Source organism: Phodopus roborovskii, unplaced genomic scaffold, assembly GCF_943737965.1.
Source record: "Phodopus roborovskii unplaced genomic scaffold, PHOROB, whole genome shotgun sequence".
Lineage (NCBI taxonomy): Eukaryota > Metazoa > Chordata > Mammalia > Rodentia > Cricetidae > Phodopus > Phodopus roborovskii.
In genome coordinates this window covers 35,552,073-35,568,998 of record NW_026126433.1, presented here as the reverse complement: position 1 = coordinate 35,568,998, position 16,926 = coordinate 35,552,073, and the positions used below count along the sequence as shown (strand labels likewise).

Here is a 16,926-nt window from a genome sequence, read left to right as displayed (position 1 = left end):
ATGCTAAAGAAATGGAAGGCATTATCTATAAGGGTGTCGGAAGAAATAGATATCTAGCTTTACCATTCAAACTCAACATCTTCAAGTGTCCAGTATACCCAAAAATGTCATTTTAATCTTAACATTTTATGAAGGTATCCTTCTTTTAAAATATTTTGGGAATTTAGCTAATTATTGTATCATCAGGTGGCTGTATCTGTCAAATACCATTTGTATGATTCAACATTCGTGTAAAATCAGGATATCTGCTTTGCAACAAATGACAAAAATAAGACACAGTCCTTGCTCAAAGGCTTATAAATATGGAGGATACATGGCAGAGACTACAGTAGCAGAAAACTATATCTGAAATATTTGCATGAAAGATGCCCTGTCCTTTAGTGATAATGAAAAGCCTTTCTAGGTAGGCTGCAGAAGGAAACTATTCATTTGGATGCTGTATAAGACTGGCTTGGTGACGAGATTGATTTGATCTTTAGTATACAATGAAGACTGATTTCCAATTGGTGCAATGAAGGTGCTTCTCTGGGTATCAGACTATTCGGGGTGGAATGAAGAGCCTGGGGAGTTTCCAAAGAAGATTTCCAGCCCTGGCTTTAATTTCCTTGGCTAGCAAAGGGACTGGAGATTGTTTCAGTTTCTAAAGGAAGAGCCTGGGGAGTTTCCAAAGAAGATTTCCAGCCCTGGCTTTAATTTCCTTGGCTAGCAAAGGGACTGGAGATTGTTTCAGTTTCTAAAGAGAAGAACACTTTAGGAAGAGACAGGAGAGACATGGAGAAGCCAGAACTGCAGTCAGCACGGCCATAGTGGCAGAGCCAGGAGTGCAAAGGACCACACAGCAGTGAGAGAGAGAGACAGAGCGCTCACACAATGACACAGGGTTACCTGGGAGGGTGAGATGGTTCAGCTTTCAATGAATGTTGTTCTAGGAAAAGCTTCTTAGGAGATTTAAAGACGTAGGCTCCTTTAGAAAATGAACTCAAAATAATTTTGAGTAAAAATGGAAAATATACTGTAAAATATTTATTTAATAAAAATAGTTTTATAATCTATACAGAATTGAATAAAAAGTACAACAAATTAGTTTCACTTCTTCGTAAAAGTGCATACAGTACAACCAGCACATTGGGTTCAGCATTCTACAAATATGGCCACATAGCAAGATGTGAACATATTTTTGATTTAGACGGGTAAGAAGGATTGGATTGGGTGCCACGAGTTGTAGATTAAATTCCAAGGAGACATTGCTTTGGTAATGTGAACAATTTGATTGTACCACAACACATAATATTTAAAAATAAGAGCATAAAATGTCTCAGACACAAAACTTTCTGGACAATCAACTTCCTATAGAACTAAAAGAAAAGGTATGGAGAGGGTTACCAAAACGTAAAATTGGAGCTTGCTACTATGACCTCAGCTCTCCCTCTTCTTCTCAGTGTTCTTTCCCTTTCCCTAGCTGTAAAGGAAAGTGCACGGAAATGACCTATTACTACCCTCATCTCTACTGTCAGTTTTGCAGTATTGTCTTCTCAGTGCTAATGCTTGAGCAAGGGTCTTCCTCCCACACAGTGGTCAAGCCCTCTACTATCGAACATTACCCCAGCCCCAATTTTGTAGCCTCAATATTAATAACACTGTTTAGTTGTTCTGTTCTTAAAAAGTCAACACTCTAGTTAAAAGCACCTACCTAGACTCTTTGCACAATAAGGCAGCAAAGTTGGCTTTGAAATAGTTTCAGGCCTCACAAATATTAGCTTATAGAACACCTTCTTTCAAGTAATGAGGAAATGGAGAAAATTTTAATTTAAACTCTCTCAAGATGATCTAATCTTAGGAATAAAGGCAGGTTTAAAGGTCCAGAATGCAGGTGTCAAGTCGATCTAGTTCCAGCTCTGATAAAATAATGAAAAAGAGGCTCAGTTTATGAAAAGGCCTTAGAACAATCCAATTCCTACTGACATCTTCAACTTGTATAAGAAAGCCAAGATAACATGAAAAGCATATGGGAATGAAGTTGTTTCAAAGAAAATGAGTTAATTTTACTTTGGAAATAAAAGGGTACGCAAATATAAAATGGGCTGCCTGTATCTCTAACCTGTAAATGACTTTTTCACTTGGAATTAAGAGTCCTTCATACTGAATTATTAAAGACAAGCAAACCTACCATGAGTTTGTGATTAGCAGCAGGCTTTAAAATTTGCCTTTTCTATTGAAATGAGCTTCTCTGGGAAGCATATGAACAATGCAAAAAATGTACTTCTAAAGAAAGTTTCCCAAAATATGCAATGGTCAAAATGGGAACCAAGAACATTCATACAATGAATTAAAAAAGTAAAACTAGAAGAAATGCCACTCCTTAGAGGACCCAACATTAAAATGGAGCGAATATTGCCAGTGAGGAACAATTTTCATCTGCAGAGACACACATGCCCATGAGGAACACTGAAATTAGAGTGAAGGGAATAGGAGCCAGTGCTGACAGCACACACTTCCACCGTGACTATAACAGCCTGTGGTCTCAGAAGTCCTGATCCCATGTTGACTATAAGATATCACACTCACGCGCTAATCAAGGAAACAGAAGCTAGGCCACTTGATTAGTCTTGATTACTTGGTTTTCAAAATCAAATTCTTCTTCTTTTTGTCTAATTAGAAAAAGTCATTCTTAAATTAAAGCTCATAAATAATCCATGAAAAAACTTTAGTTCTGACTTCTCTCAGCAGTATTATATTCACTCCTGGAATACAAGGTATTAACTGAATAGCTGTTTTGAAGCCATGAAATACACATTCATAAATATTTATCTGAACCATAAAGAGTTTAAATACATCCAGGCAGTTGCTGTGCAGAGTCCCTGCTTGGAAGCAGCATCACTTCAGCAGCATGTTAGGGAGTAGATGCTTGAGGGCTGGAGCTGGGATCTTCCTGCTTTCTGCATTTCTTTACGGCACTGAATGCACCATTAGCCAGGAAAACCACAGAGATGGCCGCAAAGTAACTGGCGTAAATCAGGAACTACAAGAGAGGAAAGCAGCCAGTCATAAAAATTACCAGAGATGAGCTGTTTCATTACATACACATGCAGTTAAAGGTATGCCTAGAGCTTCCCAATCAAACTTCAGAAATGTTGCATGATTAGTCATGTGCTAGATACTGAAGACAAAACACACTAGCAGGACACTGAAGCCCATCCAGCTGCCTGAGTGTAAATCCTGGCTTTGTGTCTCTTCCTAGATGTAACCTACATGCAGGTATTTACTCCTGGGGTTGGGGAGATGGCTCAGCAGTAATAGCACTTGCTGCTCAAATGTGAGAGGTAGAGGTTGGTTCCCATAGGCCTGCAACACTAGCTCTAGCTCCAAGGATCTATCATCTTCTTCTGGCCTTTGAGGGTTCTCTCTCTCTCTCTCTCTCTCTCTCTCTCTCTCTCTCTCTCTCTCTCTCACACACACACACACACACACACAGACACACACACGGTTTAAAAAGAAAAACACTCTAGATACTTAATCTCAGAGCCTTGGTCTAATTAACAAAGTGGAACTTTAAACAATTCCTATTTTCCAGGGCTTATTGGAAGACTCGAACAAGGTCATGTACATAAGGTTACTAGCACAATGTCAATGCCACAGACACTAACTATTTTGTCGTTGTTAGTGCTGTTGTTGTTCTTAAGGGAATCATGATCTGTATCCTCAAAATGATCAGTTGGTATGCCAAAGAGCTTTTATTCCCCACCAGGAGAGGGCACTAGAAGGTCAAAATTATTCCACTATAGACTTTTTAGAAGACTCTTAATTTTTTTGGGGGGGAGGGGCAGTGTAGTGTGTGTATCAACATCTTCATTATTATTTTTTTCTTAAAAATAACTTATTAAATATTTGCAAACAGGTTCAGGTACAACAGTCTGGCCCTGAGTCTGAGTCGGGTTCTTTAAAACTTGACTGTATTTTGATAGGAAAAGCGTTAATGACTCAGGGTGAGCAGTTTCAGCACAGTCCACAAAATGTTATTCTTCTACTCTTAAGTAAGCCACTGTCCTTATAATGTGCTCTTAAATTTCTGCTCCAAGTATCACTCATATTTATTCAACTGTAATGGTCTGGAAATCTTCCTCACAAAATAGCAGATGAATCTCTGTTTGACCCATGAATAGCTTTGAGGCTAAATGCTGACTTAAATCTTCTCTACCACACTGCTCTTGACTGTGTGATATTAGGCAAATCTCTTAATACCTCCCAGACTCATTTACTTGATACCTAATACTGACAACTTTCTAGTCTAATAGAACTAAGAGAGAGAAGAACTCAGTAACTGTACTTACAAGTTTTATTCCTCTTGTAGATTGCTTAATGAAAACAAAATTTATTAACATATTAAGTCTGGTATCTAGGAAAGTTCATGTGTAAGCATTAAGTATTGAGTAATAATGGAAATTCAGGAAGAAGGTAAAGGATCACTTGGCTGAATGTAGAGACAAGCATTTTCTGATTCTATCTACACTGTAAAATTATAGTATATAAGGCCATTTTCAACAATTCCAGAATGGATGAAATTGCCATTGTTTGAGTTTTTGCATAAATGTTCTCTCAATAGGTCACATGTTGAGAATCATAACACTTATCAATGGTGAGTTATTAACTTGGTATTGGTATGTGGGTGAAGGTTGGTTCTTAGACAGCTCTGAGGAACCATGAAGCAGGACATCTCATACTGCACATCTGGTGTAATGATTAAGAATGAGGGGCTGACCTGGGCGGTGGTGGCGCACATGCTTAGTCCCAGCACTTGGGAGGCAGAGGCAGGCGGATCTCTGTGAGTTCAAGACCAGCCTGATCTACAAGAGCTAGTTCCAGGACAGGCTCCAGGCTCCAAAGCCACAGAGAAACCCTGTATAGAAAAATAAAAACAAAAACAAAGAATGAGGGCTGGAGAGATGGCTCAGCAATGAAGAGCACTGGCTGCTCTTCCAGAGGACCTGATTTCAAGACCAGTATCCACAGAGTAGATTACAACCAACTGTATCTCTAGCTCTAGGAACCAAACATCCTCTTCTGGCTTCAAGGCACCATGTACACATGTGGTACACAGACACTACATACAGGCAAAACCCCACACATAAAACAGAAGAAGAAGCCAGTCACTCTAGATCAGCAGAAGAGCATCTGCTTAGCATGTTGGAGGCCCCAAGTTCTTTTACCACAAAAGGGAGAGGAAAAGACAGAAAAGAGTGGAAAATGGATGAGGGGGTAAAAAGGCTGAGCCTGGGAATCAATATTAACTGTCAGCTGAAACAGCTCCTCCCGGTTAATTGCTCTAGGTCAGTGGTTCTCATCCTTCCTAATGCTGTGACCCTTTAATACAGTTTCCCATGTTGTGATACCTCTAACCAGAAAATCATTTTCATTGCTATTTCATAACTGTAATCATCCCACTATTATGAATCATAGTGTAAATATCTGATAATTTGACCCCTGTGAAAAGGCCATTTGCCTCAAAGCGGTGGAGACGCACATGCTGAAAACCATCACTTTAGGCCCTCATCAAAAATAATGATCTCAGCATCCTCCACAGAAAAGAATAGTGGCTGAAAGGAGGAGGGAATGCTTCTGTTGGATCTGCCCAGAGTGTTGGAATTTGTTTCTATAAATTCCTGCCATTTCAGACTGTTTACAATGTCAATGAAGATATCTTACCTGTGTGGTAATGTCTAAGCCAAGGCCCTTAGCATCTACCACAATTAGAGTGAGCAGGGTCTGCAACGCCAGGGCAATGAAGGTGTTTACACCAAACACAAGGGCGTAACGTTCCATGCTGAGGTTTGCAGCAATCTGAAAACTTTTTAAACAGAAAAACAATTTGAGTAAAATTACCACTTTCTGAATGGTTACACATTTTTACTTTAAATGTGAACACAACCCCTTCTTTCCACTGCTAATTACCTTTCCAATAATGTGAAACATATTTTGTTACTATAAGATACAAATCTTAGGAAAATAGTAGGATAAAAATACAAGAGAACAAATCTTGCCTAAATACTCCTAAGGGGGGGAAAATGTTCAATAACTACAATACAATGCTTCCTCTCGTTTGTCCCTTTTTTGGTTTATAAAGAAACCCACATTTATCTCTCCATAACTTTTCCTAACACTTCTTTCAGTTAAAATACATACGTTGCTATGGTGATGAGTACCATGTAGATGATTCTGAAGACAACATAGGATGCATAGCACACCCAAATGTCCTTCCCAGTGTCCATGGTATATACTGCAGCAGCAATCAGGAGAGAACACAGGAATAACGTCATTTCTCCCCAAGTTGACCAAGATATTTTTATATAACCAACTGCAAATACAGCACTTGCACCTATAAAACAAACAAAAAAGTAATCTAATTATTGACTAAACAAACTCTAGTTCAACACATTAAAATTTAATTATTTTATTTTAAAATCTTTAAACTTATAAATTAGGTAGCTCGAGAATACGGAGTTCCTGAAGCTCAAGCAGAGAATTTTGAACTTGGTGGAATAGCATTGTACCACTGAGAGGAGACTGAATTAGTGTATGTGGCAATTGGATGAAAACGGACACAGACCCAGAAATATTGCTAAGTAAGTAACAGCTTGGCCTAATGCACAGGCTAGAGTCACAGAAAATCGCTGCATCTGGTTTAACAACATGGCTGCTGGCTGAGTCTTGGTCTTTCAGACCAAGAAGCAATCTGTATATGCAAAACTGTTTCCCCTCCCTTTAGTGAAAGGATGATGATGATGAAAGCTACAAAACATACAGGCATGCTTTCTGGGTGCCAGCATAATTAGTAAAGCCAGGCCTATAGCTGTTGTGTAGGATTTTCCTACAACCTTATTATGAATTAGGGCAACAAATGGGAAAAGGACAACTGAACGTGTTATCAAAGACATGCATGGACTCTGAAGCCACTGTGTCCGAGTTCCAATCTTTATGTCACTACCTACCACTTATATGGTCTCAGGCAAATTATTAACAGGTCTAAAATTTCCAGCGTCAAATGACAAATAACTGCAACCATCTCAAGAATTTGGGAATATAACAAATATACATGTTATCTACAGGACAGTGTTCAGTACATGTTAACACTCAACAGACACTAGCTATTTTCATAAACCATAATATACTGCTACTCAAAATCTCTGTAAACGTGTAAGTGGAACATTAGTAAGCAAAGAAAACTATCTGAAAACTAGTACATTCCATTTCTCAAAATGTGTTTGTCAGTCATAAGCTTCTACCACTTGATTTCTCCTAAATCATAAAATCAGAGCCCAAAATGAACCCTTCCTTTGGGCTACTTAAATTTGGGAGGAGTGAGTAAACCTACTCATGGTTGGCTTAACTTCCTGTGGACTCTCCCCACACTTCCTCACTGCTTACCCAGCAAGGTTGACACGGCTTCCACACCGCCATTGTAAATAATGGCATTTTGAGAAGGCATCACCTTCTCCCACAATCCCTGGGCATAGTTCACCACTTGAAAATAGCCGCAGGTGGAGAGGGCCCACCACACGGACCAGCAGAGCAGAGGGCGAGAAGAGTAACAGATCAAGAAGTCATTCCACAGGACCTTCAGCACACGCAGCCGGTCTGGCTTGGTCTCCTACAGAGGGAATGGAAACAGCTCAAACACCATGGTAGTAACTGTGTAGGCAATTATACAAGCTTAGTTTTCTATCTCAGGAGACATTTTTTTTTTTCCTTTTTTTCTTTTTTTGTAAAAAACCAACTGCTTTTTTCACTCAAGTAAAATGCATATATTTGAAAAGAAAAACAGAATGTATTATCAAGGACAGGAGCTCTGAAGCTACTAGGAGTTTAATCCTGACTTCACTATTTGCAATAACATGACCTTGGGCAAATTATTAACTATCCAAAGTTTCTACTGTAAAGTCACACACATACACACACACCTCTACCTCTCATGTTAATATAAGCCTGGGAGTTAATTCATCTTTTTGGTTACAAAGAGTGGGTGGGGTGCACTAAGTGTTGGACCTGTCTTCTGAGAAAGAGCTGTATAATCATTACTTGAATTTTTCTGTTATTCCCTTCCTAGCATCCATTTACTTCGACAACAAAACAGCAAAGCATCATTTGAAAAAATAAATATATATTACTTGTAGCATAGAAAAGGAAAATTATTTTGTATTTTTAAATATTTAAGAGCTTCAATTCAGAAGCTACAAGTAGACACAAATCGCCAATTGAATCATTTCAAATACTCTTTAAACACATTTTCTGAGTGCTTTCTTAATATATACCAAGCAGGAGGGGTACAAAAATGAAGACACAGCCCCAAGACATCTAGATTTTCCATGACACATAATGCTGGGTCAGTCTGACATGGACGATCAGGCACTCTAGGGGGAATAAACTGATTATCCCTTACATAAATCAGTTGCATCTTAATTGAGTGAATGAACCAATGAAATGGGCTTGCCTGTCTATTTCACTACCATTAGCAAAGCCCAGAACAGCAACTGCGAATTTAAGGCTAAACTCACCGGCTCCTCCACGGGAGGTTCATCTAAATTTAGAGGAATTTTTGACTCAATGTCCTCCCATCCAGGAAGGTGGTTAGATGCTGGGGTATCAGTAACGATTCCACCATTTTGTACCTTGATGCCATTCACTCCGTGACAGGAGGCAGGAATGTGGTGAAAGAAGAGGCTTTTCTGTGGCATGGGCAGAAACCAGGCCACAGCAAAAGCAACAGAAACGCAGGTAAGGGAGATGACGTTCAAGTTGAACAGTGACCAGCCTGCCACTGACACAAGGATTTGCCCTAAGACAGAGCCCACTGTGAAGCCCACCAAGGTGGCACTTCTACAGTAACTTGTCACTTTCTGGTACATGCCCAGGTCGACCACACTATAGATATAGGAGTAATAGGCGATTTCAGTGGCTGTGGCAATGCCATAGAAGAATTCCAAGAACTGAATGGCCAGCAGTCCTTGGGCATAGAGCAGCATGAACCATGTAACAATAAGGCTGAGTCCCTGAAGCAGAATGACAGGCTTGTAACGGAGGTAGTCTGTGGCAAGGAACACAGGAAACAGCAGCACCAAATAAGAGTATGTCCAGACTGGGTAAATTTCATTGAAGACCTGGGAAGAAGAGAATAAAAGCTCGTCAGTGACCAAAAGACCCCACAAGCCATAAAATTCACTGACAAATCAGCCTACCAATATTCCCTTATCAACCAAAGGAACAGTAGCCTTTCCTACCCTTTTACCCCATTATTTCTCATTATTTATTTTTCATAATAAAATTCTTTCCATCGAGTTTTTTTGTTTTGTTTTTTGTTTTTGTTTTCTGAGACAGGTTTTCTCTGTTTTGTTTTGGAGCCTGTCCTGGAACTCACTTTGTAGACCAGGCTGGCCTTGAACTCACAGACATCCACCTGCCTCTGTCTCCCGAGTACTGGAATTAAAGGTATACACCACCAACACCAGGCTCATGAAGAGTCTTAGTATGTAGGCCATACTAAGCTAGGTTCAAATGCACTATGTAGATCAAACTAGTCTGGGACTTTAGATCCTCCTGCTTCAGCCTCCCAAGTGCTGGGGTGATGGGTATTTTCTCTCACTCATGCCCACTTCCTTTAAGGGATCTGAGAGGTAGACCCAGCATCCATCTGTATAACTTAACAGCCAGCATACTGTCTGGAAGACCAATAAATGTTTTGGAAATGAAATCATTGCCAGCTCTTAGCTGTTAAATGTATTATTACTAATCTTTTGTAATTCCATACATATATACAAAGTATTTTAGATGATAATCTACTATCCCTCTCTTCCAACTCCTCTGACACTACCCCCACCAACTTCATTACCATTTCCTACTCTTCCATAACCCAGGGACCAACTAGTACTGCTTATATGTGTAGTGGTATGGGTATAGAGCCATTCACTGAGGCATGAGCAATATATCATGGGCCACCCCTGTAATATCAGGTGGAATGATGCTTTTTTGATTTTAAGTGTTCTTTGGGGAACAGAAGAAAATTGTATATCTGTCCTATGCCTTGATGGGATAACTCTCCTTCGTGTTAGAATTATAAGCAACATGTGTCCTTCCTACTCATTTGTAACGTGAAATAAAATGTAAAATTTTGGTGTTTTATTTTTCTTTTCCTAAATCAAACAATAATTTACATAGTGTACATAGTTATGAGATACAGCATATCTTGGTACATGTATACACTATGCAATACCCAGCTCAGGGTATTTAGGCTATTTTATTATCTCAAACATTTATCATTTCTTTATAACAGGACCACAGAATCCTCACTGTAGCTATTTTGATTTATATGACATAAGGTTAACTGGAACTTATTGCTATTTTCTTTTGCATGCACAATATTAAATTGGGATTCTATAAAAATAACCTTTAAAATATGTTTTAAACAAGAAGGACTGAGTCTGGAATTTCAGTTCCATTATTTGTATAAATAAGAGCTGTTCTTCAACTCAGAATGGGTAAGTGCTAATAAATTATCAGTTGAACATAAATAAAAACTATTTGGGTTGGGGAGACAGTTCAGTTGGTAAAGTGCTTGCCATGCAAGCCATGGGGACCCGGATTCAGATCCCCAAAACCCATGTAAAAGCCTGGGTACAGAGACACATGTGTGTACTCTTAGCCCTGGCTAGAAAGAGACAGGTTCGCTGGGGCTTGCTGGCTATCTAGCTAACTTAGCCACATTGGTGAGCTGCAGGTTCTGTGAGAGATTACCTCAGGCTAAATGTCCCATCCCTCCCTTATTCCTGAAAACATTACCACCACCACCACCACACACACACACACACACACACACACACACACACACACACACACACACAAAACATATTTAATATACACACCCTGCAGAACCTCATCATTTGCAGCACAGAACTCTGTACAGTATTGGTTATTTTCCTTCATGAATGAATGGCTGAAAAGGAACTGTGACTCACTGCTACTGGCTGGCATTATAATAAAATGTCATTGCTAGTACAGGAAAAGGTCAAAATCAAAATCCAGAATACAACACACTGAATGGGTTCTAATTAGTATCATAAAGTTGAAAAAGGTAAGCTTAGTAATTGTAACTAGGGGCTGTGGATAGGTAAGTTTCTCGGTTCCCCTTAGAATTCATCTTTATCATCAGTACAAGAGGATAAAACCTATACTATAGTTGGTTGCAAGGATTAAATGAAGGATTACGTGCATAATCACTTATTTACTCTACTTTTGTGGTCTGAAAATGAAAAGACTGAATTGAAAATAGGCTATTGGACAATATGAACCAGAACCAGTTAGACTGTGAAACTTATTCTCCAGATAACAATAATCACTGAAAATGTCCTTTTACATGTCCTAAAGGGCTAAGCCAATCAGTCTTTGGTGTTTCTGTTTTGTTGATGTTGCTTTGAACTTTTGGAATGGGGGTCCTAGCTATGCAGTTGTCATGACTGATCTGGAACTTGCTATGCAGACCAGAGTGGCCTTGAAATTTGCAGGAGTCATAATTAAGAACTGTACAAGGGATTCTTTGTCAAAGTACACAAATTGTAACAAATGAGAAACAAAATGTCTTTGTGTCCTTTAGGAAGGGAACCTTGAGAGAAAGATATGAGGTGAAGCAAGCTGCCTTCCAATGAGCACCTCCCAGCTCCCCTTTACCCTGTACTTCCAGATACCCTGTGCTTCCCTTAGTCTCTAAGGTTTGACTGTCTCCTGAATGACTCAGCATGTTTCTGTGCTTCACAGGTCCCTTAATGCCTCTTTCCCTACCTCGAAGCTATAGGCCAACAATCCTCTCCTTGAAAAGTATTCTTCACAGGTGCACAATGAGCTATTACTGGACCATACAGAAGAATGAAACCGTCACCTGCAGCAACGGCCAGTGGAACCAGAAGATATAATTTAGGTTAATTCGTCTAGGCACAGAAAGACAAATAAATGCTACATGTTTACTCTCATACATGGAAGCCAAAACAAGCCAAAATAAATACAGAACAGTGATTACTTCAAGCTGTAGCTGAAGACAGATGGAGTGTGTATAGGTAACAGCTGAGACAGTCATTCCACTATGCTCTGGAATGAGTGTAGCCAACAACTGATTTTATATATATATAGTTTATGAATAACCAAACAGGAATAGCTCAAGGGCTCCAAATACAAGGAAGTGGTGGAGAGGTGAATGCCAGTTGTTCTAATCCCTCTATCATGTATGCATGTATTGAAATTAATACATGAATATATACAATTACTATGCCAATAAAAAGTTTAAAAAATGTTCTCTATTGCTTCCTTCAGCATCCCACTTTCTTTTATACTCAAGTTTTGCTCAACTGTTCACTCTAGTAATACTGTTTATGTCTAGACATGTAACTTTGCAGCAGTAGCTGTCCGTAAGTGATTAATTGCCAAAGTTTCATTGTGTAAGTCCTCTCCTTTACCAATTTAAAGGGTGTGGTGGTGCATGCCTGTAGACTGAGGCAGGAGGAACATTAACTAGTTCAAGGCCAGTTTGGTAACATAGTAAGACCTTGTTTCAAAATAAATAAATAACACTTATGGGGTTAACATTATACCAACATAAACCCTCAATTTAGATAATTGAAGATAAGGGAAAGTAATACTACCAGCCTTGTGATATCCACTAAATATGGTTAAGGGGTGGGTCGGGTGGAACATGGAGACCAGATGGGTTCTCTTTAATTCCCTCTAATTAAGAGACCTGTTTTTCTCCTACAATGAACATCAAACAAGAAAAAGTCTTCTCTCTCATGGTCAGCACCACAGCCACGCCTCTCAGAGTATCCTACATACCATTCTGTGAACTTTACCCCAATTATTTCCAGTTAATCCAAACAATTCTAAGAAGTAAATGTTTTAGCACTGATATTTTATAAGAAGGAAACTCGGTGTTAGAGAATGCTGAATTATCCAAAGCTACCACAGCCAGGATTGGCAGAGAAAAGATCTGAATCAGATACCCCCAATCTACTACACCAAAACATCTACTTTCTTCATTTAGAAAACTGGTGTCAATTCTGAATGTCTTAAATTTACTTCTAGTGCCTTCAGGAGTTTACTATCCCTGTGGATATACCATGACAGGGATTCCTCAAGAGGTAAAGACCACAGTCTCCAGGACTGGGTCCCAAAGAACATTCTTTTTAAACATTTCTGGTAGAAAAGTCCTAACACCAAAAAATATTCCTTTAATAGATATTTTAAGCCAGGCAGTGGTGGTGCACACCTTTGATCCCAGCAAGGAGGTGGAGGCAGGCAGGATCTCTGTGAGTTTAAGACCAACCTGGTTTACAAAGCAAGTTCCAGGATAGGTAGGGCTACACAGGGAAACCCTGTCTCATAAGGAAGACAAACACACACACACACACACACACACACACACACACACACACACACACACACAAATTATTCCAAGCAGAGATCATGCATTTGTGTATTGGACCATACATGAATTAGTAAATTTGCTAGAGTTAGGATTGGCAAATGAATGAAGCCTGGGTGTACAAAAGGGGCGAAGGAATCTACCAGGCTCAGAGTATCAAGCAGAATGCGTGGAATGGTTTTGAAAGCCCAAGGAAAGCAGTAAACATCAAAACCACGTGCTACCAAGAAAAGATAGTCACTTCTTAGAGACAAAGAGTTCTGTTGGGTATGGTGGTAAATGCTTATAATCCTAGCCACCTGATAGGCTGAGGCATGAGGATTACAAGTGCAGGGATACTCTGATCAACTTAAGGAAAGCATCCCCAGAAAATGGTTAGGAGAACCTGCTGCTCTCCCAGAGGACTGGAGTTTGTTTCTCAGCACCATGCCAGCTGGTTCATATCAACCTGTAACTTCAGCCATGGGCTCCTACGTATATCACGAACACTCAAACAGACATGCATATAATGCAAATTTAAGAAAAAATAAAAGTCTGGAAATGTAGCTCAGTGGTACAGTGCTTACACAGCATGCAGAAGGAGCCCTGGATTCAGTCCCTAGCATCACCAATCAGTCAATCAATCAATAGCTAGCTAGCTCTTATTAATGTTTGGTTTTTCAACGACTGGGATATAGTCCAATTATAACCTACCTCAACTTTTAAAGTGGTAACTTTATAATATCTTTCCTAAAATTCTATTTAAAAATCTTTAAAATGGAAATGAAAAGAGGAAATTCTGCCCTTGGGTCTAGGGTGATCTTAGCACCATTTAAGATGATCCAGTCTGGCACTTTCGAAGTCTTCAAGGAGAAACTACACACTTCAATACAAATATTACTGATTATAACCTGGAATTAACTTTGATTAAAATCTTGCAACGCCCATTGCTGAAAGCAAGCACTCATTAATGAGAACAGTGGTTCTATTTCAGCTGCTAGGTTTTTGTTTTTAATGTAGGATTCGCCACAGGGAAAGAAAGGCAACACTGGAATAACCAATAGCATTAGCCATTATTCCAAGGTCCCACACAGCAGACCCATGGATTTCTCTTCAAATCTCCTTGCCTTGACTAATTTGCTCTGAGAAGCATCCTCATTGTTGTTATATAATAGGCAAGTAGTTACTGGGCCCAGCACCCTGACATGCTCCTATACCTCCCTAAACATATGTAAGACCTTCTGCTAAGGCAGAGAGCATGTGACCATGACAGTACACAGCAGCTCTCAGTCCAGGGCCTGTGACAAAACAGACCAGCTTTCAAATATCAAAAGCAAGAGTGTGGTTCACCTCAGATGCTGCTGTCAGGCTAATGCACACTATGCAGACCACACCGCAGTTGGTATGTAACTTTCATCTACTCATATGCTTTGGTGTGTGCACCTCAGGTTCAGCAGTTGCTCTGGATCTTCAGAATCACACTTTCTTATAACTATGTAGCAATTTTCTTTTTGGAAAAATCATTCTGATCAGAAGTCTTTGTCTTTTCCTTTGGCTGGTACCAAATACTTATGGATAATGAGTAACTATGACGTGAGGCACAAGACTAGGACACACGATTTAACATTTGTGTAGAAGTCTGCTGCACTTTGCTAACTGTCAAAGAAGCTGGCAATCAACACTGTCTCTCAACTCTTTCTCCTGACCTTGAATAAAGCCACACAGCATCAGCAAAGGCACTACACCTTGCCGGTCCAAACGACTCTGGCAGTGCCACCTCTTGCTCTGACCTGCCATGCTGACTTACAGAGTTAACTGCACCTCAGAAGAGATGACTGGCAATGCCAGGAAGATTTAAATGTGAGTAATGTTTTTACAGCAACTCAGGCAGGGAAGCAGGCTGGTAAGGAAGGAAAGAGGTGTAGGAAAAGGGTGACAACTATCCAGTGTCCATTCAGCTGACAGCAGAGAAAGACATCAGCCCTAAACTCTCACCCTTCTTGGTACTCGAGGAAAGAGTACTGGGGTCGAACTGGTTTCATTTCTTTCTCAGTCTATATTCTCTTCTGCCAAAACCAAGTGCTGGGACGATGTGTTTTAGTAATAAGATGTAGGCAATTCTAAAAGCCCACTATGCACTTCTGGGGTGCTATGCTTACAAGTCCTTTACTTGAGTAAATGAGTGCACAGGAGTTGTTGATCATGGCCCATGTTCATTAAAGCCCACAAAACCTCCACATGTAGGTAAGGAACAAAACCTGTAGGCGAAGCAACAGTTCACATTACAAGAAACACTAAGTCCCAATCATGTGATACCATTTGTTTTCATCCCAGAGATGGACTTTCAGAGGGGGCAAGGATATCTCTGAGCTAAATCTCACCTAATTAAAACGAGCCAAATATAGATGGCCTACTACTGTCCTAGACTGTCCTTGTGGGATAGAGAATATCAACCTTGTCAAAGGTAAAGTCAAGGAGAGGAGGGAAAACGGGAACCTTTCCACAAAAGCAGCGTCACCTTACATACACACGAGTGTATGTGTATATATATGTATACAATATACACACTCGTATGTATGTAAACATACATGTGATTACACACATATGTACATGTGTTATGATGTATATATTCTATCCAAAATAGAGCTTACTGTTTCCTTCCTTGCTTTCTTTTCTTTTTTTTTTTAAATCCGTTCACTGTCCCTTGTCCCCAGCAGCTCCTGCAGGATGTATCTGGGCAGAGCCAGGTTATGCCACCAAACATACAGCACCATTCACGTTTGTCCAGAAACAAACGTGCACGCGGGCTGCGCCCCCTCCTGTTTAGTCCCGCACGGTCTATCAGTGCTATAAACTCCAGAGTAAAGCAAAGCGGAGCGCGAAGTGCTTTTCCAAGCCAGCAGCAAAAGGATCAGCTATCTGCGTAGCCTGCACCAGTGCTTCGCCGCAGGCCCGCCGCAGACACGCTTCCAGCCCACCCTCCCGCCAGCCGCGCCTACCTCTCTCTGGGTCAGGTTCTTGTCCTGCCCCAGCAGGTAGGGCGTGAGGAAGGGCTCGGACGGCCGGAGATTAGCGAAGAAGCCGTAGGCGCAGAGCAGCGCGGTCGGCAGGAACCAGCACTCTCGAGGGACGCGGGCCGTCCGCAGAAGCATAGTGGCCGCCGCCGCCGCCGCTCGTCGGGACACCCGGGCCGGCACATCCATCCTGGGCTCGAGGGGCTGGACGCCGAACTGGGCCCCTTCTCCCTCTCGGCCAAATGGAGCTCGCTCCAGCCGCGGCCCCGCGCGGGGACCTGTCACCGCTCCCGAAACCGCCCGGCGCCAGGGTCAGGCTGCTGCGAGCCCCGGCCGCCTCCCGCCAGACGCCCTTGCCTCGCTCTACCCCCAGCCAGGGCCGCCCAGCCCGCCGCAGGGCGCACACGAGCCACGCCCCCTGGAACCGCCTCCCTGATCTCAGCCAATCGCAGCCCACGTCCCTGCTTCCGGCGGCCCGGGCTG

At 41.0% G+C, this 16,926-nt stretch overlaps 1 protein-coding gene across 2 annotated transcripts; it reads right to left on the bottom strand.

Moving 5' to 3' along the window:
* Positions 1-1,008: 1,008 nt before the first annotated feature.
* Positions 1,009-16,711, bottom strand: Slc19a2 (solute carrier family 19 member 2). 2 transcript variants are annotated; one of them, XM_051186146.1, is made up of 6 exons: positions 16,429-16,711; positions 8,547-9,149; positions 7,420-7,642; positions 6,178-6,370; positions 5,701-5,842; positions 1,009-3,019 (listed from the first exon to the last, which is right to left on the bottom strand). In XM_051186146.1, the coding sequence occupies exons 1-6, from the start codon at positions 16,630-16,632 to the stop codon at positions 2,891-2,893; spliced, it is 1,494 nt and encodes a 497-aa protein (XP_051042103.1). In that variant the 5' UTR covers positions 16,633-16,711; the 3' UTR covers positions 1,009-2,890. The 2 variants fall into 2 exon arrangements, with proteins under 2 accessions (XP_051042103.1, XP_051042104.1); XM_051186147.1 differs by having other exon boundaries at positions 8,661-9,149.
* Positions 16,712-16,926: the final 215 nt, after the last annotated feature.

Coding starts and splice junctions, on each gene's coding strand:
- Slc19a2 (XM_051186146.1), bottom strand. CDS start 16,632: ATGGATGTGCCGGCCCGGGTGTCCCGACGAGCGGCGGCGGCGGCGGCC. Junction 9,150..16,428: donor AGAACCTGACCCAGAGAGAG/GTAGGCGCGGCT, acceptor TCTTCTTCCCAG/GTCTTCAATGAAATTTACCC. Junction 7,643..8,546: donor AACCTCCCGTGGAGGAGCCG/GTGAGTTTAGCC, acceptor TTCCCTCTGTAG/GAGACCAAGCCAGACCGGCT.